Genomic DNA, 23,154 nt, shown 5'->3' with positions numbered 1-23,154 from the left:
CGCCCACCAGCCTTCCCAAGGGGGAGCTCCCACCGGGCGGGCGGCGACTCATGCTCCTCTGGGCCCTGCGGGCAGGCGCTTGGGGGAGTACCTCGTAGACGTGGTAGAGGCTGGAGCCTTCATCTGGCCAGTAGTGGCAGCATTGGCAGATGCCGTTCTCCGAGAGGGAGGTCAGCATGACGATGACCACGCAGCCGCTCTCCCACACCATCTGCACACAGAGAAAGGCCCACGGCCACAGCATGACCAGCGATCCCCCAGGCAACGCTCGCGCCGCTCAGATACACGGGCCAGATGCGCCCTGTGCGCAGACTGGACACTTTTCGCCACCTCTAAATACCCCGTGGTTTCCACGCTCCGTGAATTATTTTAAAAAAACCCCCCAAACAACCAGTGACTCATTCCATGCCTCTTAAAACCTCTTCAAATCCACGTTCAGCTGTCTGGCCTCCCAACTTTTGATCTGTAAAGGGAACTTTCCATAACGCAACACGAAATAGACGCCATGGCGTCTGAACACCATGGCGTCTGAAGCTCCCCCCCCCCCCCAGGAGCAGGCGGACGCGCACCTCTCTGGAAACGTCCGCTCCTCTGTGTGGCGCACACTGAGACTGGTTGACACAATCGGGTTTTGTCATGATTCTGCGTGACATTCTTCCCCTGTCCCACCAGCAGCCAGCTCTGTGCATTACAGAAAGCGGTCACCGGGATTTCATTTACTTACACAAAATACGGCAGTGCGGCTCAATGAAAACAAAACCGATTTAATAATTCATGACAGCCACACAACAAGGCGTCTCTGAGACAGAGTGAAGCGATGAATGGACCCTGAGACGTGGACAACTGGCAGAGGACTTCTCAAACACAGCTCCTGACTTTGTGGCTGTGGCCCTGTGTGTTAATACTTTGAGCGTAATTACCAAACCATTAATCCTACGGGGTACGCTGAGGCAGCACTGCAGACTTTAAAAAAAACATTTTTTTTTTAACATTTATTTTTGAGACAGAGAGAGAGAGAGAGACAGAGCATGAACGGGGGAGGGTCAGAGAGAGAGGGAGACACAGGATCCGAAACAGGCTCCGGGCTCCGAGCCGTCGGCACAGAGCCCGATGCGGGGCTCGAACCCACAGACCGTGGGATCATGACCTGAGCCAAAGTCAGACGCTTAACCGACTGAGCCACCCAGGCGCCCAGCACTGCAGACTTTGATGAGCATTAAATTACAGAGTGGAGAGGAGTCTGCTTTTCCTGCTGGGGGTTGTGTTAACATCACAGAAACATTTGTAAGCGACTGCATTTAGATGTAGGTTCAGTAGATAAGAGACCTCCTATTTCTTTTATTTAAAAAATTTTGTTTAATGTTTATTTTTGAGAGAGAGAGAGAGAGTGTGAGACAAGAAGGGGCAGAGAGGGAGGGAGACACAGAATCCGAAGCAGGCTCCGGGCTCCGAGCCGTCGGCACAGAGCCCGACGCGGGGCTTGAACTCACGGACCGCGAGATCGTGACCTGAGCCGAAGTCGGACGCCCAACCAACTGAGCCCCCCAGGCGCCCCTTTAAACTGCATTTTAAAAACAGACACGTCTACGATATTTTCTTGACTCTCAACACGGATTAAATTCCTGCATGGTAAGACTAGTCGATCCTGTTTAAGGCCCTTCATCGTGTATCGTTTATGTCAGCATTTAACGGGAGCTGCTGAAGCGTTCAGAGAACGCCCACAGATAAGTATGAATTGTGCCCAAGCCCGTACACTTTCAATGTCTTTGGTGCAAATCCCACGACGAGGCGAGAATTCAAGCCGCGTGTGCTTCTCGCAGCCGTCAGGCTCCCAGAGCTGCCCGCCGGATTGGTCCTTCTGGCACATGACAACTTAATGTGTCTTTAGAAGGTGGAGAAGCCCACTGAGGCCATTACGAAAGCGAGGAGGAACACAGATTTAATGAGTGTAATAAAACTACAATGATCTAGACCATAAACTAATCACCTAACACTCTACTCATGCCACCCAAGTGTGACATTGGGAAGCCCTCATTTGGAGGGGGGCCTCCCCTCCGCGCGGCCCCCGCTCGTTGGGCCGCACTCGGCACTTCCATTCAGGGGCCCGCCCGGCTCTCCGAAGACTTGCTTCAGATTAAATCCGAATGAAACTTAATTTAAACAAACAATCCCAAAGGCACTCTTGGGGATGATATTTCTTTTTAGGTCACCGTGTGTAAGAGCAGGGAGGGGAATTCACTAAATCAAACAAACAGGCAGCCCAGCCCGCTCGGGCGCCAACATCACGAGGCCGTGGCGGCTCCGAGCCTGCCAGCTTGGGGGGCCTGCGCCTGTCTGTGCACGGGGGTCGGGCACGGCCGAGTCCAAGCGGCTGGCCCTCACCGCACGCTGCGGGAAGTTCACGTGGACTCCGCCGGGAGACAAGGCTCCAGGGGAAGTTCCAGCTAACTGAGGTTCCGCTTATAACCAGGGACAGCTCCCACCATTTCCCCTCCCTTGGCCTGGTTTTCGTGGGTGGGCAGCGCCCAACTCCAGGGGGAGTTCCTCCTCCAGGAAGCTGCTGTCGGCTCAGGGGCCCCACCGAGTCTTGGAGGCGTCCCGAAACAGGCAGTTTGCGGAGCGAGTGAGCTGACCGGGTCAGGGCCACACGCGGTGATTTCTAGCACTCTTCTGTTAAGTGTCCAAGAACAGGACAGGCTCTAATCCACCATGGCGGGGTCCTTATAAGAGGAGAGAAACCCCACGTGAGAGCAGACACAGCGGATAGCAGGGGAAGCCACGTCACGAAGGAGGCGGAGACCGAGTGACGTGACCACAGGTCCCGGACGGCGTGGGGCCGCGAGACGCTGCAAGGAGGACGCCCCTCTCACCACTCAGCACGGCCCCAGGGCTCTCAGAGAACACACTTGTTGTCAGCCCCCCAGCTTGCGGTCATTTGTTGCCGTAGACCAGACACGGATACGTTAGCCCCTGAACAACTGGGGGTGAGGGGCGCTGACCTCCGCGCAGTCGAAAATCCGTGTTTCACTTCTGACTCCCCCAAAACTTCACTACCGAGAGTCTCGCCGATAACATGAGCGGCGATTAACACATATTTTATATGCCGTATATATTATTTGCCACGTTCTCGTAATAAGCTGGAGGAAAAAAATGCTATTAACAAAGTCATAAGGAAGAGACTACCTTTATAGTGCTGTCCTGTACTCCGCGTGGAGCGGGCCCCGGCAGCTCAGACCCGAGCCCCAGGCTCCGCTTTGTGCTTGCCGTGCGTGGCCTTCCCGGGGGTTGGGCACGCCAGCTCTAAGCTGCATATACTAACCTAGCTAGAGCATGTGCAAAGAAACCGTAGCATCCCTTCATCCGAAGTCTTTTTCGGGTACCAACCATTCAGCAAACCAAACTCTTTCGAAGCCCCGCCAAGACCTGATTAAAAGAGAGTGGCCCACCCCAAACAGCAGACGCCCAGGCCGTGCTGTCTGCCAGGGACCCAGTTCCTCCAGACTCAACTTTCTCCTTCCTCTACCTAGATCTCTTGTGATGTGTCCCTCTCCACCCTGTATCACCCTCATCACGAGCTCCCGTCCTTCTCCCACCAGACTGGCATCTGCGAGGAGCCTAGACGCTGGGCTGCCTGACGCCCCTACCCTCCGCAGCGGCTGGGACGGTGATGTGTTAGAGCGGATGCTTGGTGGAAAACAATACGTACGTTTAAAGGACGTCGTTTGAGTATTTCTGTAAAAAGAGTAACTCAAAGAAGAGTGCTGTCAAAGCCATGCCTGTCCCAGGACCCGCTTAACGTGCAGAAGAGCTCTTTTATTTTTTATTTTTTTATAGCCCATAGACCGTTTGCACTCATGTCGGAGCAGCTGGTACGAAGGAGACGGCTCTCCCCAGAGTGGGCTCCACACCCCTGCAATCCTGACCGCGCGGTTCGTTTCGGCGGTACTTGCTTTCGTGGGTGGAACGGAGGTAACCGTAAGTCTGGCAACGAGGAAGGAGGCTGACTCACATTTTTAAATGATAAGGAGTCAGTTTTTGAGGCTTAACAGCACGTGCATTTCCCTCCTTGTGAGCTCACGGACGTCAGCTCTGCTGTGGTCTCAAATAGATCAAACACGAAAGAACCCACAAGTGTCCGTAACGCCTCTGGCAGAGGAGACCCCCCTGCCCAGAACGCAGGCCTCAGCGACGTGGTGTTAAGCCCTCTGAGGCTCAAGTTGTGCTTCTGCCCTCCAGTCCCAGGCTCGGTGTCGAAGCGTGCACTTTGGAGACGGTGATCTGAGCAGGTGACGGGTAGTAACGTTATGTCTTCTGCACGACTCACAGCACCCCCAGCTGACCTGCTTCTTAGTAAACAAATGTGTCCACGTGGGCTTGCCCTCGAGATAAAGCGACGGGGCAGCGGAAGGAGACGCTGCCCGCAGTGCTGGCGGTGGCCGCGGAAGGCGGCAGGGGCAGGTGGGCAGGAAGCGCGCCCGGCGGCCGTGAAGGTGGGTCCTGAGCCCAGACCAGTCACGGCCACCACGCGATCTTCTGTACATAGCAGCCCCCGCCTCTGGAATAGTTTTGCCCCGGCAAGAAAGAGCCCCCTCTTCAGAAGACGCAGCGGCCTGTTTCGTCGTCCAGCAGGTGGGACACGGCTGGGTGTGAGCGCCTGTCATTCGGGAGTTTCCAGAGCTCCGCATGGGACGTTTTAATCCAACCTGTGAGCAGTCCCTGTGGCGGTATTCGCCACAGGGATCTGCCCGCATAGGACGTTACCACACCTCAGGGACCTGTCACCGCTTAGGACCGTTCACAGTCCCCAGCCTGCTTCACCTTTCAGGTTAAATATGCACCTGACATATTGTATCCTAGGTAAAAACACCCGGTGGCCATTTTTCTTTTCAAGATGGGAACCTCATATCAATGCATCAGATCCAGTTGTGCATCCCAGAGGAGGAGGAGGATGGGAACGGGGGTGAAGGCAGATGAGGAGGAGAAGGTAGACAGGAAGGAAGGAAGGAAGGAGGAAAGAAAGAAGGGAGGAAGGAAGAAGGAAGAAAGAAGGAAGGAAGGAAGGAAGGAAGGAAGGAAGGAAGGAAGGATGGAAGGAAGGAAAAGAAAGGAGGGAAGGAAGAAGGAAGGAAGGAAAAGAAAGAAGGAAGGAGGAAAGAAAGAAGGGAAGAAGGAAGAAGGAAGAGAGGAAGGAAGGAAAAGAAAGGAGGGAAGGAAAAAGGAAGGAAGGAAAAGAAAGAAGGAAGAAGGAAGGAGGAAAGAAAGAAGGGAAGAAGGAAGAAGGAAGAGAGGAAGGAAGGAAAAGAAAGGAGGGAAGGAAGAAGGAAGGAGACAGGAAGGGAGGGAGGAAGGAAGGGGACAAGGGAACCAGTAAGACACAAGCGCAATAGCGAGCATGTTTTCTGCTGTGATCCATGATATCAGCTGAGAAAGAAACTCACGTTGTGTTTTTCACCGAGGCCTGAGTTCGAAGTTTGGCAAGAGGACACCCGCACTCTCCGTGGCGGTGCTCCCCAAGCATAACCGCGGACTCCCCTGCAGAGCAGGGCTTTCCACCCCAACTTTAAGTACGGCAGCGTGACAAAAGTTTTCTTCTATCTTTAAAGGTTTATGAGTTTAGGTGCAGGAAATTCAACAAGACTGAATATTTGAAGGGCGCCTGGGGGCTCAGTCGGTTAAGTGGCTGACTCTCGATAGCGGCTCACGTCATGATCTCACGGTTTGTGGGATCGAGCCCCACGTCAGGCTCTGTGCTGACGGTGCGGAGCCTGCTTGGGATTCTCTCTGTCCCTCTCCCTCTGCCCCTCCCCTGCTCGCACTCTGTCTCTCAGAACAATGATGGGACCACCTGCCCTCTCACCCCCACCAGACCTGGGCTGCGAGAGCAGGGCAGACACACAGCAGACTCGGTCCTCGGCCCATCCAGCCTCCGGGCTTTGTCCGACTCTTCTTCTGGTGTTCTCGTCCTGCCTCCGCCCGCCCCCGCGCACAACGAACTTGGAAGGGAGAATGTGTGCATTCTTTGGCTCCCCTCTCGGAGCTGGCTCAGGGTTTTTTCTTGGCCACCGTAAGAACCGTGATCGAGAGACACCAAAAGATAAAAACACTGTTTAAACCCAGCCCATCGCTTCTGGGAAGGAGAAGGCGTGCTTCCCCAGCTGACTTTACAGCAGAAAGTCTTCAGAGAGCGGACGACCCAACGGGACTGCAGGCTGTTTTTCTTGCTGAAATGGTAACGGCGAGCGTGTTGACGCTCACCGGGCGCCTGCTGAACTCCCGCTGCCCCGAGCAGGTCCCGCCAGCCTCGGCTTCCCTCTGAAGGGGCTCACTTGTCAGGCAGGGTGGGCACGGCTAGAAACTCACGAGCGTCCTCTCGGCGGGGCCGCCCCGTGGTGAACGGGGAGCGAGAGCAGCCCACCTACCACGGGGACCGTCCTGACTCCTGGGGCGGGGGCGCTGCCGCGACCCGCGTCCGGGGGGCTTTGGACATGCTGGAGTACGTTCACACCTGGAAACGGTCCTCACGTGCCCGAACTCCTGGCGTACGACCACCACGCCTCCCAGGCACCCCGCACCCAGGGTGGGGAACACGTGGAAGCTGCTTCGCAGACAGCACGCAGCTCTGGCAGCGTCCCCCGAAGATACGAGACGAGAGATGGCAGGCAGCCGCCTCCTCCCCTGAGGACAGGGTGGTGGTGACGGGCCGCGTCGGGGCCAGCCGGAGTAGGGACGCTGCCTCGGAGAGGGAGCAGCCGCCCATGGCCAGGATGACAGGGACTGGCCAAATTCCCCGGGGGCATCCTTCCTCCTGCTGCCCGGCCAGGCCCACGACTCCCCAGCTCATGTCTCAGAGATGTCCCTTCTCCGAGAAAGCTGCCCTGATGCTCCTTTGGAGATGGCTGGCGCGGTGGTTGCCGCCCCGGCAGGTGCGGAGCTGACTTCCCTGCAGGGAAACCCCGCGCCCGGCGAGCTCTGGGACACGCCTACACGTGTGCGAGGAACACCAGCTTCGCGGACTCGGTCTGGGGAAGAGCGACACAACGGCTCCGAGCAGGGCGTTTACTCTGTGAACGCAGAGTCTCCACGGTCAGACTGCTTTCCCTTCTTTTCTATTTATGGACCCGCGATGAGTAACGCCCTGCCCGCCCCTGCACCTTCTTCTTTGTAAGGAGCGCGGGTCGTAAGAAGCGTCCAAATCTCACAGCTTTGGGTTAACACGTGCCCGGCCTCCGGCCGGCCGTATGGATTTGGGGAGGTCATGTAGAACCCCCCCCTCCACCCCGGACATCAGCCTTCTGGTAGGATGGGGGTCACGACTTTCTCTGTGGTTCAAACACACACAACACACGACGTACCTTCGTAGACATTTTAGGTGCACAGTTAAGGGGCGTTGGGCACACTCACGTTCCTGTGCGGCCGTCACATCACTGGCCCCAGAACGGGCCATTTTTCCAAACCCAAACTGTCCCCAGCGAACTCCAACCGCCCTCACGCTGCCCTGCTGCCCATCCTCCTTGGACCTGACCCCCTCCGACCTCACATGAGGGGGACCCCAGGGGCTCAAGTTTGTCCTTGGTCGATAGGGGCGTTGACTGAAGTCACATCTGAAGCACCCGCCCAGGGTCTAGCATACAGTAAGCCCTCAATTAGTGTTATTCTCTCTTCCCGCTCCTTTCCTTACGTTAACTTGGACTTAAATGTTCCCTTTGCACACGTGTGTGTGTGTGTGTGTGTGTGTGTGTGTGTGTCTTTCTCTCAGAGCAGCCGTGTAGGCCCCGTTACACGTAGGGGGACGTCCTCCCGGGTGAGGATACGCGTTCCCACCTCAGGGGCCGGACCTGTGGACGACGGGCCTTCATCGCCTTCTCCTTCCCTGCCCTCCTGACCCCACGTCCCTCCCGGCACGGATCACAGACACCAGAGCAGCTGGGTGCCTGCGGGCCGTCAAAGGCTGTGCCCGCTCCAGGTGTTGGCTCCTTCCCGGACGTTAATGTAGACGCACCAGGAGCCTCCACGTTTCTGGACGTGCTGGGCCTGGCTCTCGTCCCCCGATGAGACAACCTGCCCTGGCCCTCACTGCCCTTCCCGCCCACCCTCCTCCTCTGCCCCACCCGCCCGGCGGCCTCTCTCTGGATTCCCTCGGTGGCCGCGGGTCTGTCACAGCAGCTCGGTACCAGGTGCTCGATTGATGCTCTTTTCTTAGCCGCTGCCACGGGTGGAACAGTGTCCCCCAAAGGTCCTGCACACCTGCAGCCTGTGTGAACGTGACCTTCTCTGGAAACCGGGCCTCTGCAGAGGAGGCCGCACTGGTCAGAATGGACCCTGAGTCTAACGGCTGCGACCTTCTAGGAGGGAGGTTTGCTCACAGAACAGACACCCCGTGGGCAGTCACCGTGCGGAGGCAGGCGGAGGCGGGAGCAGTGCGTCCACAGCCGTCCACACCGAGCGGTATGCCCGCGAGCCTCCACGGCGGGAGCGGTGCGTCCACGAGCAGTGCCACGACCGGAGGCCAGCCGCGGAGGCGCAAGCCCGGATTCGGACCTCTGGCCTCGGGAGCTTCTGTGCCACTTTGTTACAGCAGCCGGAGCAGCCACGGAAAAGTTGTGCCGACACCCTTCCCTCTGCTGCTTCCTCAAGACCACGGCGTCGCGGTCAAGGGCATTCGGATGGGACAGAGCGAAACCGGCTTCTTCAGGACAGGATTTGTCAGCGGCTTCGACGTGCGGTTGTGGCCAACAGTCCCCGGAGGGGCGAGCCCGTCGGCCACAAAGCCTGCCTGTCCTGGGAGACCTGGTACCACTTTGAGGGACGCTGGTGTTTCCTCGGACAGAGCGACCGTGGCGGCTGCCGTGTGTCTCGGGTGGTCTCATGCTTAGTTTCCTGGCGTTACTTCGCTTAGAGAAGTTTTCTTCCGTCTCACGGACGTATCTCTTGGGTGTCGGGCCCCCACATGCTCTCGAGAACTTAGGGGCTGCAGATACTCACGGAACGAGTCACCCCAACGACCACAACCTTCTGTGAGAAGCGCCACTCCCACGCCACGTGGCCGCGGGCGAAGTACGAGCCTCTGAGTCCTGCGGACCACAAAGATTACGTGTCCAAGCACACGGCTGGTAGCACCCAGCCTGGTCCGTGGGAGGTGGCCGGTGGCCTTGAGCAATGACTCCCGCCGTGAAGTGCCACAAGCACTCGGGGGCGATTCTGTTCATAAGAGCTGTGTCGCACGTGTGAGGTAACGGCCGGGAGAAAGGAAACAGCCTGTGTCTGGGGCCCTGAATGCCGCACGGAAAGACGCACGTTTCGGAGAACGGTTAAGGCAAAGCGGAGCTTCTGCAGAGACACGGGAATTCCGTCGGCAGTCTCAGAAACTTCCAGGCCCTTTTCTCCAGAGCGGAAGAAGCCGGGGACCCCACGCAGCGGAACAGCACCGAGCGGGTTCTCCTTGGAGCGTCAGTCATGCCAGAAGAGCAGAGCCGGGACCCACGGGCTCACGCGGCCCCCGTGGCCCCGGCGTGAAGTTCCCGCCTGAGCGCTTGTGCCGGGACCGGGCGGCCCGCGGGCACTGAGCTCCCCGTGCAGGGAGGCACCCCGCTCAGGCTGCGTGGCCGCTGTCGGGGTGACGTGGAGGAAATCCAGCATCTCGTGGGTGGTGGGACCGGTTCCTCGGCCCCCTCCCAATGCTGCAGTTCGAGGGCTCTGTGCCGCCGTTACAAGTTTGGGCGTCACGACTCTGAGGTCCAGTGTGTTTTATTTTTTCCAGTAGCGTGAAGGTCGCTAGGGAGGGGCCGTGCAGATGTGCCCCAATCTGGGTTTCCGCTTGCTGGGGCGGGGAGGCCGTGGTACCCGTGCAGCGACACGCTCACAGGGCAGGGGACACCGGCCGGCCCCCTGCGGGCCCTGGACCCGTCCCGACTTTGCGGAAAGCCGCTGCGGAGACGGGTCCCTCCTTCGGGTGGAGAGGCCGGAGAGGGCTGACGGGCAAGTAGGGCAGGGGCGGGAGCCCCCAAGGAGCAGAGGACACGTGCGGCGCGGGTCAGCTGAGTGACCCTTAGCCCAGTGGCGCGTTTGCCTTCGGGAGCTGCTGTCACCGCCGGGACCTGAAACAGCCCAGTCTTCGCGCGTCACCATGCTGCTGTGGGGGGACGGCTTGCCGCCCTGGGCCTACGAGCTGCTGCGTCCTCGTACGTGCCACAGCGCTGGCGGAACCGCCCTCCCGACCGCGTCCTCCGCCGGACGGGAGCCCTGCGGCCCGGCCGGTGCCCGGGGAGGACGCCTGCTCTCGGGTCCTGCTCTCACTGGCTCCGGCTGTCAGCGGTTCTCAGCGCCTGGGCCTGGCTGGGTGTCAGGGACGTGCGGAAGGAGACAGAGCAGCCAGGCCTTTCGAATGCATTAAAGAGAATCTACGAGGCAGAGAAACTATGATTTGAACACCATTTTCTACCCTCATCAGAGGGGAACAATAGATGAAGACACACTGAACACCTTGCAACAATTTAAACGCTTACTAATCCCATTTCCTCATGTTTCATAAGGTACAACTGTACGGGGGTTAACAAAGTAAGGGTCTTTAAAGCATTCAGTCCCTCAAAGGGAATTTTGTATCCTCGAGTTTTGAAAACAGAAGACTGATAATAAAACATTAAAAGACTCACTTAAATTCTGAAAGCAGGTAACACTTGATGAACGCCTCTAAACACGTTTAAATGTGCTTCGTGGGATCCGGGGCACCGCGCGCCATCAACATGTAAGATCTGGTTTTCAGAAAGAAGTCTTAATTAAACGAGACTCACCTGCCAGAAGTCGGCCACGGTGGCGGGCAGGGGTCCCTGGGTGGCGATGTAGGCAGGGTTCCTGGGGTCATGGTCCATCTGCAGAGATAGGATTACAGTAACAAAGGTTAGCTACCAAGCTAGCAAAGAACCCAGGAAGTAAAGCACTGGCTACGGAGGAGGTGAAGGCGGCCCGTCCCGCGCCCAGTGCCGCATCGACACACGGCGTGCGCGGAGGCGAGAGAAGCAGGCTGGTCTTCCTTGGGTCCCCCGGGATGCCCCAGCGCTTGGCGTTGAGGGGGAGCCCTTGCGGCCCGTGCTCGGAGCCTGGGGATGGCGTGGGGATGCCTTCCGTATGCCTGATACGCAGGTAATGGGAGAGCAGCACGAGCCCGAACGAGGACGGCGGACCGGAGAGGCCAGAGGCCAGCGGTCGGCGCACAGCGTGGGGTGTCACCACCGCAGCGTCTCCACGGATGCCACCGTTGCAGAGCAGCTCAGCCACGTGTCGCCCGAGCGGCCTCCACCCTGGCCACCGGCCAGCGGGAGCAGCCTGCACACCCACCGTAGGCCACGTGCAGGGCTCACGGCATGCCCTCTGTGAGAGCCACAGGTGCGGGGCGGGGAGTGGGGAGGCCCAGGCTCGGGGGGGGGGGCGGGGAGCCTGCGAACCACCCCCCCCCCCCCCCCCGCCGGGTCCGGCAAGAACTCACGAACAGGTGCACCTTGCCCCCCAGGAAGAGTCGGCTCCTCTCGTGGGGAGCTCGTTTTTGTGGCCCCGAAAGGGCTCCGGCACACCGAGTCGTCCGGGGGGTCTGCGAGCACCGCGTGCAGACCCGCCCCGGGACACGCGGCCCAGCCTTCCAGCCGCTCGTTTCTGACTCTATTCCTACTGTGCCAGGCAAGGGGCTGAAAACCAACAAAGAGCAAAATGCGGTCGTGGGTCTTCTGGCCGGCGGATTCGTCCGAGTGCAGCCTGCTGGCCTCAACAGAGGGAGTCTGGCTCAAAGTACCTTAATTACAACATTTAATTCAAAGACTGAGCAGAAGAAAAGAAGGGGCAAAGGGTCGAAGAACAAAGCCTAGCGGAGGGCTGTTGTGCAGACGGCCCTTTCCCCTTGGGGTCGCGCCCGGCCCCAGAGCATGGGGGCAGCAGCGTCGTGTCCCCAAGGACTGCCCTGCCCGCCACGTGCTCCAGAAGGAACCTGGGAGACCCCCCCCCCCACCCCCCGAGGCCCAGACGGGCCTCGTGCTGGCAGTTCACCTCCAGACACGCTCAGTGCCTGATTCTTTCCCATCAGGCACTAGAGTTTACTCTTGTGATGCCAGGGTTTGATCACGGATTTGAAATTCTCTGCAGTCGAAGACAGTTATTAAGGATATATTTCCCAATACAGCGAGAAAGGAGGAAGTTTCAACCCACGTCGTCTGTGGCAACATGCGAGGATGTCAGTGTGCAGGCCAGAGCCACCTTTAGACACGGCCCTGTGCCGGGCTCGGAGAGCAGCCCGCGGGAGGCGCGGTCCCTGGAACCCTGGCCCGGGGAATCCGCACCTCCAGCCCTTCAGGGATGACGGCCGTCAGGGATGACGGCACGAGAGAGCGCACGCGCACCGAATAATTACGCGCGCCGTGGAAGGGGGGGGCGTGAGTCATTCCCACATGACAACAGTGGGACGCTGGCTGGGGTTGGGGAGCAGGAAAGTCTTTCTCTGCCTCCAGTTGAGTGATTCCCAGTCACAGCCGGACCTCGTTTTCAAATTCGCCACGACACACACAATACAGGTAAATTACGTTACTCTCTCTGCAAGCCCCAATGAAAACGTTTCAGTAGAAAGGCTTAGCAGAAATAAGGAGTTTTGATTTTTTCAAAATATGCACTCGTGAGGGTGACAGCTATTTACAAAAACCCCATCCCTTCCGAGCAAACGATTCTGCAAGAAAAGTAAAACCCACCTCCTTTTCAAACGCGCTTTTTTGCCCACAGCAATTTAGAGAGCGTCTCATTTAAAAATCGTTACTATGTTCAAACTAGCGGCTTAGCTGCTTTCAAACTGAGAGATTTGTGACGAGGAGTAAAAACCTGAGCAGGGCTTCAGCAGCGTAAATGAGGCATCCTACCGCGGCAGGTCTCCGTGGTCCACCCCGCCGCTCAGGCGCCCGGACGAGGGACGCCACAGCTCGGGCCGCGGAGGCGGTCACGTGGCCGCCACTCGGGAGGCAGTAAATAGCATAATGATCCCAGAGCGGCGACATGTGTCAGCGCAACAATGACTCAAAGACAATTACAGTGACTTCATCCCGTGCACATTCTGTTGAACGGAAAATGTTTCTGGGCAGAAGCACGTCGCGCATGTTGTGCGCGTGGCAAATACCGGGCGCAGAAAGCCTGATGGTCGTGGGCGGTCTTTAACTGAGGAACGCAAAGCAAATATTTCACCAAGTGAACAGAAGCTTTATATTTAAGATTTCCAAGGCAGGTTAAGTGTGAGCAGAGGCAATCGACTAAGTTTCTACTAACACTGCCTTTTCCATCAGGAACTCGGGCGGCGACCCCAACACGTGGACGTGGACGCGTGTCTTCCGCTACCGTTCCCAGCGCGCGAGTGAACGTGGTGCCTGCTGCTTCCTACGGTCTGTGCTGTGTCTCCTCCCCATCCTCTCTCGTTATCCTCCTTTCTTTGGTCGTGTACTGTTTCCTTGTACGTCTGTGATGTTCACCAACACGAGCTCCGGGACCGTGGAGAGTCAGCTCCCGTCTCTTGGCCTCTGTCCCGGCGTCTGGGGAATGGGGGGGCGGTGGGGGGCCGTCTGTGCCAGGGCCTCCACGTGCCCGTTCCTTCTGGGATTCCACGTGCGTGCCTGTGTGGGTGTCCTGGCGGCCACCTGAGACTATCAGCGAGAGCCCGTGCGTGTACGCCCCACGCCCCCGGGTGGCCTTTTCCTTCGTGGACCGCCTGACAGAAGCGTCCAATCAAACGCGACTTAACGCCGAGTGACTGCATGTTAAGTGAGGGCCACAGGATGCCAGGTCCCAAGTATAATCAACAGCACGATTTTGCTTTTCCTGTCTGTTTTTTTCCCCAGAGAGAGGAAAACCGTTTGTTTGTGTTGAATCCCTTATCCACGTGGCTGGCTGATTCTTGCGAAGACACCAAAGGAGGCGGGGAGCCGGAAGGGTGTATCGCTATGAATTTCTATATGCACAGGTATGACGTACCAGAAAACACACCTCGCCACCTGCCAGAAGCCGCGGAATGGCAGTTTTCAAGTAGGTGTGAGTCGTTTCCAAAACTCGAACGTGTGTTAAAAACTCAGCAATAATTCCTCCAGCAGTGCAAGCAGAACAGATTTTTAAACCCAAGCATTCAGCCCGTCAAGACCAGGGGCCCACGTCCTGAAGCCTCCAAGAGCACCGGGGAAGAAACCGGCCGTCTGCACGCCGATGTGTCTTTCGGGGCGGGGGGGGAGGGGGGCGCCAGCCCTGCTCCTGCGCCCACGGGGCCTTGCCTTCACCCTGACCCAACGACCCGGGAGGGGTGCGGGGCCGCGCCCCTACTCTGAGATCTCGGAGCGTACGCACGCGTGTTTTCTTTCTGAATGCCTACCCACCTGCCCCTGCATCTGTTCTGACACTTCGAGCAAACTTCACAGAACGTTTTCTTAGAAACAAGCAGATATCAAACCTGAGTTTTTGAGCCACTTTTCCCGACACTAAGTGTTCATGGGAGAATTTACCGAGAAACGGTAGCTTCGGAAATCGATGTGAGGGAGGCTGACTTAGGAGCTGAAGTTATTTTCGTATTTTATTTGTCTGAGTTGAGATTTAAGTAAATTATAGGCTACATTAGACACACATGGGTGTTTGGTCGTGGGTATTTTCTGAGAACCAGACAGCTGGCTCCCACATTTCGCCGATTTCTTATGATACTCAGGACATCTGACCAGCCCTCCTTTCCCGAGGCGTCCGTGCATACCTGTATTTGTTCAGCGCATTGTGAATTAAAACTTGAACAGGTTTTTTCTCCCTCGATAAAGAGTGGAATGAAAGCAAGTTTAGCTTCAAGTTTGGGGAATTGCAGACCCGTTCCCGTAAAGAAGTTTGCGCGCAGTTTCGAGCAAACGGGCGTTACTGCCCCGAGTCAGTCCGCGTTCCCAGGCGCAGCCACGCTGCGCTCTCAGGCGGGGTGGTCAGGTGGGAGTCCCTCCGCCGTGCTGAGCAGGAAAACAGGGTTCCCGTTTACTTTCCTGACCTCTGATCTCAAAGCGAAGACTGCGCGTTATTTACGAGCCGAGGACTTCCCTGGCATTTGACGAGGCCAAGTACAGACGTGACAGATGCAATTCTGCTACTTCTCTTCCGCACGGCCAGGGTCTTCTGGGGCTGGGACTGTTAGCTTTGCATCCAACCGCCGCTCGGAAGCTCACTGTCACCGTCCTCCGGCTACTTCAGGAAGAAGAGGTTCCGTGCTTCTTTCTTAGAGCCCGAGTTAAAAAAAGAGAAAGAATTGTGGCACGAGATAAAAGGGAAACATAAACGAGGTCTTAAATCCCTCTCTCTCGGGCGTCGCCTCTGGACCAGGCCCCTGCCCGGTAGGCCCGGGGAGGCCGGAACGCGGGAGCGCTGCTGCAGGTGTCCAGGGGGCAGCGGGTTCCCGCAACCCGCTTCGGCTTCAAGTACGCACACATCGGGAAGCTGGAACCCATCGAAGTGGGGGGAGCTGGGCACGCCCCAACTCTGGACTCGCATCGTTCAGACCTGAAAAGAATTGTGTTATTTCTCTTCCTAGCCCCGTGACGTGGTTTGCGCCCGGGACACGGAGCCCATCAGGAGGACGCGGCTCTCCAGGCGGATCTGAGCCGCCGTCACCACGGGCCCCTGCGAGGGCACCACGTCCAGGCACTTAGAGTCCCCAACCTCACCAGAAACGATTCTCTGTCTACAGAACGAGAGACTGGAAACCGATGGGGGCTCTGGCTTGATTTCGGAACCCGAAATGACACAAAAGCACCGGGCACGGCACAGGGCACTTACTGAGAGAGACCGAATGGCGCCGAATGAGAACCTTCGGGACACGGAGGGAACCGACCCTTGAGGGCCACCTGTGCCGAAGTAACGAGGGTCCTTCCCATAAATAACTGCAGGAGCTGAGGTCTGGGCTCAGGGGGTGTAGACAGAGCAGCAGACCAGCTCTTAACCTACTTCCTCGCGGCAAGCATGTAACGCACTGCTCCCGCTGTGGGCCGAGAGGGCCGCCGATGGGGTCTGACCGGGGTGTACCGGACTCCCACAACAGGCTTCCTGAGATACATGGAGCCAGCAGCCACGAGAACGGTCCACCGTCCACGGCCGCAGCTTGTGATCACACGGCCGATGTTCTCATGTAAAGCCTGCTCCTGGGGGCTGGGAGGGGTTGTCAGGACGAATCCAGGGACGACCCGGGGTTTCACGGAGCCATCCACGCGTCACCGGCGCGCTCTGAGCCGGAGTCCCACGAGCGCTGTGTCTGCCTGAACGCACATCTGATGGCGCTGTGACGTCCTGAAGCTTCCCTGCACAGTTTACGGGGCTGCTGAGGGGGGACCACAACCAGCCTCCCCCATAAATCCCCACCGGCTCCCAAACTCTCCGCCATCAACCACGTGCTTTAGCACATCCATTCCGTGGACCCTCATTTTACTTTCTTCCCACTTGGAATCGTTCCAACTTCGTTTTGAAAAGCCAGGCTGAGCATCCATTAGTCCGTCCTTGCTCGCCCCCCCCCCCCCCCACTGCTCCCACAGCGTCTGTGACGGGAGAGGCCCACACCAGGTGTGGGTTTCCAGGGACTCTCCCTGAGCCAGAGAGCCTGCCTGTCGGGGGTCTCCCCCAGGGGCTTCTGTGGTCTCAGAGGCAGAGAGCGCGGCCCGCGGAGGCACAGCCCCGCACTCACTCCCCATCCTCAGGGGTACATCCACCCTGGAAACACCCACGGAGACCAGCCTGTGCACACACCTGCCCGGCGCCCTCCGTCATTTTATCAAGGGGCCGGTGGGTCTAATGTTGTCCATTCCCCCTGAATAAACAGGGAACAAGTGAGTCTGGGAGAGAGGGGCACAACCGACTGTAGACTTTCCTGAAATTCACGCTTCTCGTCAGTAAGCCAGCGGACCAGGACCGCTCTCTCCCGGCGAGGACCCAACCCAGGCCGGCTGGTGATGAGTCACCTGGTTCACCAGTCATCCGGTGGAGACTAAGTACCTAGTTGGCTAGTACCCGGCGGAGACTAGTTGACCGGCCGGCTGAGGCCGTATCCGCTCGTGACCGGGGGTGGGGGCGCACGTCGGGAGGTACTCACGATGGGGCTGGCGTTGATGTAGTCCGACCTGCTGTGGCTGTTCTCCGATCTCAGCAGGACCCTGGAGTGATCGTCTGCAAACAAGCCCAAAGGCATAACGTTAGATGTGCACGCGGGCCTGTGTCTGTAAGGGGCTGTGCAAGGAAACAGTGGCACCGGGTGCCTGTGCAGGTGACGTCCCCTCCTGGGGCTCTGCTTAGGCCACTTACCATCACTTCCTTCTCCAGGAGAAGGGTGTGTGGGCACCTGATTCTAGGTTTCACCCAGTAGAATTTAGATATTTTCGTGTTTTTCTTACACAGATTCAAATCCCAGGATTAGTGTTCCTCTGCAAGATTATAGTTAAGGCCTCCCTTTATTATTATTCTTTAAATTTTTAAAAGTTTATTTATTTTGGGAGAGAAAGAGACAGCGCAAGCAGGGGAGGGGCAGAGAGAGAGGGAGAGAGACCCAAGCGGGGTCCGTGCTGTCAGCCCAGAGCCCGACGTGGGGCTCGATCCACGAAGCCACGAGATCATGACCCCAGACGAAATCGGACGCCTAGCCGACTGAGCCACCCAGGTGCCCCTACGGGTTTCGCACCCTTTAAGTAGGAGACATATTTGGCCACATACAGGAAACACGTATCAACATGAATATGAGATATTAGGCAACTGTTCTGTATATAAAATTCTGTGATCTGGGAACGGCTAAATCCTGGGATGACAGGAATTTCGTTTTAAAGGGAGAATGGGAGAAAAAGCAAACAGTTACAGAAGGAACAGAGATTTGTGCAAGCGGGGGTCCCCTGACGACACAGCCAAGTGCCTTAAACATGCACAGCAACCTGATTTCGCAACCGACATATCAGTGGGGATTAGGGACATGTGATTGTCAGAGCTTAGTGTGTTTGATACACGAATCATTCTTTTTTTTTAAAAATTTTTTTAACGTCTATTTACTGTTGAGAGAGCATGAGCAGGGAAGGGGCAGAGAGAGAGGGAGACACAGAATTCGAAGCAGGCTCCAGGCTCCGAGCTGTCAGCATAGAGCCCGATGTGGGTCTCGAACTCCCAAACCGCAAGATCGTGATCTGAGCTGAAGTCAGATGCTTAACCCACTGAGCCACCCACGTGCCCCTGAATTACTCTTTTTAAAAAAAGTTTATTTAGGGGCGCCTGGGTGGCGCAGTCGGTTAAGCGTCCGACTTCAGCCAGGTCACGATCTCGCGGTCCGTGAGTTCGAGCCCCGCGTCAGGCTCTGGGCCGGTGGCTCGGAGCCTGGAGCCTGTTTCCGATTCTGTGTCTCCCTCTCTCTCTGCCCCTCTCCCGTTCATGCTCTGTCTCTCTCTGTCCCAAAAATAAATAAAAAACGTTGAAAAAAAAAATTAAAAAAAAAAAAAAAGTTTATTTATCTTTGAGAGAGAAAGCACGAGAGGGGGAGGGACGGAGAGAGAGGGAGAGAGCGGACCACAGGCAGGTTCATGCCGCCAGCACAGAGCCCGATGTGGGGCTCGATCCCGTGAACTGGGAGATCATGACCTCAGCCAAAATCAAGAGTCGGACGCTTAACCGACTGCGCCGCCCAGGCGCCCCTGGCACGCGAATGATTCTTAATTCTCGTTCTGGAATAACCACCTTCCTGTGTATGGTGACGCCCCTCCTTGCCCGTTTTCAGGAACTTTCAAAGCCGCACCCTCGGTCGGGTGTGGAGGAGGTGGCACAGGGAGCGGGGCGAGGCCACTCCCCGGCGGGGAGCGTGGGCTCAGGGAGGGACGCTCACGAGGGTCCCTCCTTCCTCCCTCCGTCCCCGGGCGTGCGGCCACCTTGTCCGTCCTCTGCGAGGAGCAGCTGAGAACCGCAGGCCGCCGAGAATGGCGGTGTGCTCCACTCGCCATCTCCGCCCCAGTGAATGGCTTCGGGTGTCGTGCACAACCCCGACTTCTTTTCTTCTGAGAAAACAGAGACAACCTGGCCGGAGCCTAGGAAGCCAGGGATTTGGGGGGTGGTGAGTGGTTCACCCCGGTCCCGAATTTCAGCGGCGTCTCCAGGTCCAGGCTCCCGGCCTTGAAAGCAGCTTGGGCAGTGGGGGAGGGAAAGCGCGGGGACTGTGCTTCGGTTTCATGTCTCCAGGACGTTTTACTTCGTTTCTTTTAACAACAACTCTGGGGCCTGGGAAACTTGGTGGGTCTACGGGACCGGATGGCATCCCACCGGCCCTACCGAGGTATCGACGTGAGCTTTTCTGCAGTAGAGACGAGACAGATGAGAAACGTCTACAGTTGCGGACGAGCCCGGACGTTGCATGGTTTGCTTGGAGGCCATCTGCACCCAGAGGTTGTGGAAACGCTGCGGAGGCACTCGTGACGGTGGCTGCGGAGACGTCCCCCTGGGGCGTGAGAAATAATACAAAAACTCCACGTGCTCAGTGGTTTTGGGTTCCTGCACAGATTTATTCTTGAGAGACTGAAAACTGGCACTGGCAGGAAACTGAACAAATTACCAGAAAAGCTGGTGACCTGTGTCATCGTACCACATTGCCGACACTACCGCGCTGGGAAAACCTGGTGCGTCTGACTCCACGTTGCTCCATTTCCTTGGCTGCCGTGACCCGGGGCCTGGAAACCCGCGCTCAGCCCTGCGCGTGAGCGTGCTGGTTGTTGAAGGAACGTCGCCGACGGCCGAGACTCGTACAAAACCGCCCGACCGGAACCCCACGTTCCCGAGCAGATACGGAAGTACGTATAGAAATAACGTCGCCGTGTCCAAGACTTATAGGACCGTGGTGACAGGATTCCTATCTGCAAAGATCGAGTGACCAAGGACAAAGGAGTTTCACGGTCCCTCTCAGACCCCTTCGGGCTCCCGGGTGTTTGCGGTCATCGGCCACCTTTGGACTCCAGCCCCTCCTGCCGCCCCTTCTCTCGACACAAAGGAAGCCTGCATTTGTGCCGAGGCAAGATGGTTCTCCGGGATGACGGTCCGCCATCTTGGTCTGCTGGCTTCCCGGGCAGGGTCACTTTCCTCACCCCAACCCTGGCCCCTTGACTTACTGGCCTGTCACACAGCAAGTGGAACAAACTCAGACTTGGTTACAGTGACCCCCAAACCAAGTACAAAAAGCCCAGTTTCACTGCGGGGCTCTTCCTGGACGCATCAAGCTGGAGACGGCGATGTGTCGTTCAGAAGCAGGCGGCTTTTCTGAAGGCCGCACCTAGTCTATTGTTGCAGCCTACGTACAGTTCTGGAATACAGAAGCAGAGCTTCGAGCTGCTTGCGGAGGGTTCCAGAGGGCCTCCCGGGAGCCCCGCCCTATGGGAAATCGTCTCGACACAGCCAAGTTCAGACACTGCCGATAGTGGCAGTGAGGACCCCTCCTGCCTGAGAACCTTTCACAAAGAGCAGGGTCACGGCGAGAGGGAGGGGAGGGGTACAGGGGGCAAGAGCCGGACCGTGTATCTCTGGCTTCAGAGGGCGTGCTGTGAGGGTCCCAAACGTGGCCCGGCCAGACAGGCGCGGGCCTGAGGGCTGCTGGGTGCCCTTCACCTCCAAGGGGACAGCGCTGCCCTGTCCTGCGAGCAAGCAGCTCGGTGAACGCACGCCAGCTGAGTCTTCTAGTCAGGAAATTGAGAAGACGCTTCACAGGTTCGGGAGTCTCGGCGAAATACAGACACAATCTAGGAGCCGGCTGCTCTGAAGGATAAGGGGACAAGCTGCTTGGAGCCGCTGAGCCCAAGCCCGGCTGTGAGGCCAGCCCTGCCGTCACGCTGTCTGCGAAGCACCTCGTCAGCCGCGTCACTTCCCGCAGGCCACCCTTTTACAGGCACCACTGAGGTCGGGACAAGGGCTTCAGAAGCTCCCAAGCCGTGCCACCTTACGGTCACGTAACTGAGTTGGCGGTGACACGGCGATTTCAAAGTGAACGGTGAACTTGCTTTGTTTTTAACACTGGGCCGTCTGAACCTCCATGTGGGACATCTGAGCCACCCGGGAAGGACCAGAGCGCCAGACAGGGCGCCGTGGAGGTACGGTCATGCAGCGGGGACGAGCCGGGGGTGTTTCGATTGCTTGGGTGAATGCCAACTCTTTCGTGGTTCACTTTCCCTGTTCATCTTTCTAAAAGGGCCGCTAGGGGAGACGATGAGCTGGCATCAGTTGGGAGTGGCTGCCTCCACTCTTTGTTTTTTTTTTTTAATTAATTTATTTTTTAATATATGAAATTTACTGTCAAATTGGTTTCCATACAACACCCAGTGCTCATCCCAAAAGGTGCCCTCCTCAATACCCATCACCCACCCTGCCCTCCCTCCCACCCCCCATCAACCCTCAGTTTGTTCTCAGTTTTTAACAGTCTCTTATGCTTTGGCTCTCTCCCACTCTAACCTCTTTTTTTTTTTTTTTTTTTCCCTTCCCCTCCCCCATGGGTTTCTGTTACGTTTCTCAGGATCCACATAAGAGTGAAACCATATGGTATCTGTCTTTCTCTGTATGGCTTATTTCACTTAGCATCACACTCTCCAGTTCCATCCACGTTGCTACAAAAGGCCATATTTCATTCTTTCTCATTGCCACGTAGTATTCCATTGTGTATATAAACCACAATTTCTTTATCCATTCATCAGTTGATGGACATTTAGGCTCTTTCCATAATTTGGCTATTGTTGAGAGTGCTGCTATAAACATTGGGGTACAAGTGCCCCTATGCATCAGTACTCCTGTATCCCTTGGATAAATTCCTAGCAGTGCTATTGCTGGGTCATAGGGTAGGTCTATTTTTAATTTTCTGAGGAACCTCCACACTGCTTTCCAGAGCGGCTGCCTCCACTCTTTGTAAGGGCAAGGGCTGAGATTCACTCAAGCTCAGCCAGCAAGTTGGAGGTGAGGCCGGCGGGGCAGGGGGGCGGGGCGCTCAGGAGCACACCCTCGTGTCCCCGGCCCACGCCCCGCGGACTGAGTATGGTTCCTCGGGAGGGTGTGCGAGCACAGGCTCCCGCCCCGGGAGCAAACAGGACACAGCGGTCACAACCACGGAGCAAAGTTCTACAGCCACCTGGGTACTTACACTTTGGCCGAGAAGGGGGCGTGTTCTTTAGGGTTAGAGAGCTCACCCAGAAGCCAGAAAGGGGAAACTCGGTGCCTTCCGCTCTGTCTCTGGCCCTAAGACGCAGCCGTTTTCCCTTACAAGACCCACAACGGTAAGTCTTATCAAGGAGGGAAGGAGAAAATCGCCCCGCAGATGGAAGTCGGGAGGCGGGTGGCACACGCTGCTTTTCCCAACTCCTTGTCCCGAGCTTCTCCAATATTCTGTCTCTTCTAAAAGCAGTTCCACAGATGCTACCTTTCTTCTTCCTGGAACTGTGCCCTACGTAGAACAGGGGCTACGCCCCCATTTTATAGATGGAAGAAGCCAAGGCCCAGGAAGATGCGATGTTTGCCTTGGCAAAGGCCACACGGCCAGCGGCTAAGAGCCCAGGGCTTGAGTCCCGGCCCTGCCACCTGCTAGCCAGGTGACATTTGGGTAAATTATTCAGTATTTTAAAGGCCAGATCTGTCATCCAAAACGTGGGCTGGGGCTCTTACAGGGTCGTCGTGATGAACGCACACGTAAGCACTGGCTGGAGCGCCTCGTGCACGGCAAGGGGCGGAGGCGCAAGTCCAAGGCCACAGGCGGACGGACGGACACAGACCTAACTGATGAAAGGTCGGTTAACTTGGCAAGAGTTATTTACGGTGCACCGTGTTGTCAGTGAATACAAAAGGATTTCCACGGACGCCGGAAGAAACAAGTTCTAGAAGGTCTTCTTGATTGCTGGCAGGGCAAAGAGCACTTGAAGGCAGCCCGGGGCACTTCGGGAGGGCTGCGGCCGAGCCATCATTTAGCACGTGCCGTCATCCGAACACGTCCCCGTGAACCCGTCGAAGGAAGGTGTGCGGAGGCTTCCTGTGCCTCTAACCCGTCCTGCAACACTGAGGATAGTGTTTTCCTAGGCGCCTTGGTTACGTCATTCACGCCAAGTGAGCTGACGCGTGTGAGTCAATAATCTTCCCGCCAGGAGCGGATGAATTCCCTGA

The 23,154-nt window shown here is 57.2% G+C and overlaps 1 protein-coding gene across 6 annotated transcripts in view; it reads right to left on the bottom strand.

Annotated features, from left to right (window-relative positions):
• PTPRN2 (protein tyrosine phosphatase receptor type N2) overlaps positions 1 to 23,154 on the bottom strand; it is an 831,667-nt gene that overhangs the window by 24,828 nt on the left and 783,685 nt on the right. For all 6 annotated transcript variants that reach the window (XM_058723632.1, XM_058723627.1, XM_058723630.1 and 3 more), the window contains 3 exons: positions 17,105 to 17,178; positions 10,788 to 10,865; positions 92 to 211 (listed from right to left, as the gene is read on the bottom strand). In XM_058723632.1, coding sequence (XP_058579615.1) covers positions 92 to 211; positions 10,788 to 10,865; positions 17,105 to 17,178 — 272 coding nt within the window. The remainder of the gene's footprint in view (positions 1 to 91; positions 212 to 10,787; positions 10,866 to 17,104; positions 17,179 to 23,154) is intronic.

The sequence above is a fragment of the Neofelis nebulosa genome, chromosome 4 (genome assembly GCF_028018385.1).
Source record: "Neofelis nebulosa isolate mNeoNeb1 chromosome 4, mNeoNeb1.pri, whole genome shotgun sequence".
Lineage (NCBI taxonomy): Eukaryota > Metazoa > Chordata > Mammalia > Carnivora > Felidae > Neofelis > Neofelis nebulosa.
This window is presented reverse-complemented; position numbering and strand designations above follow the sequence as displayed.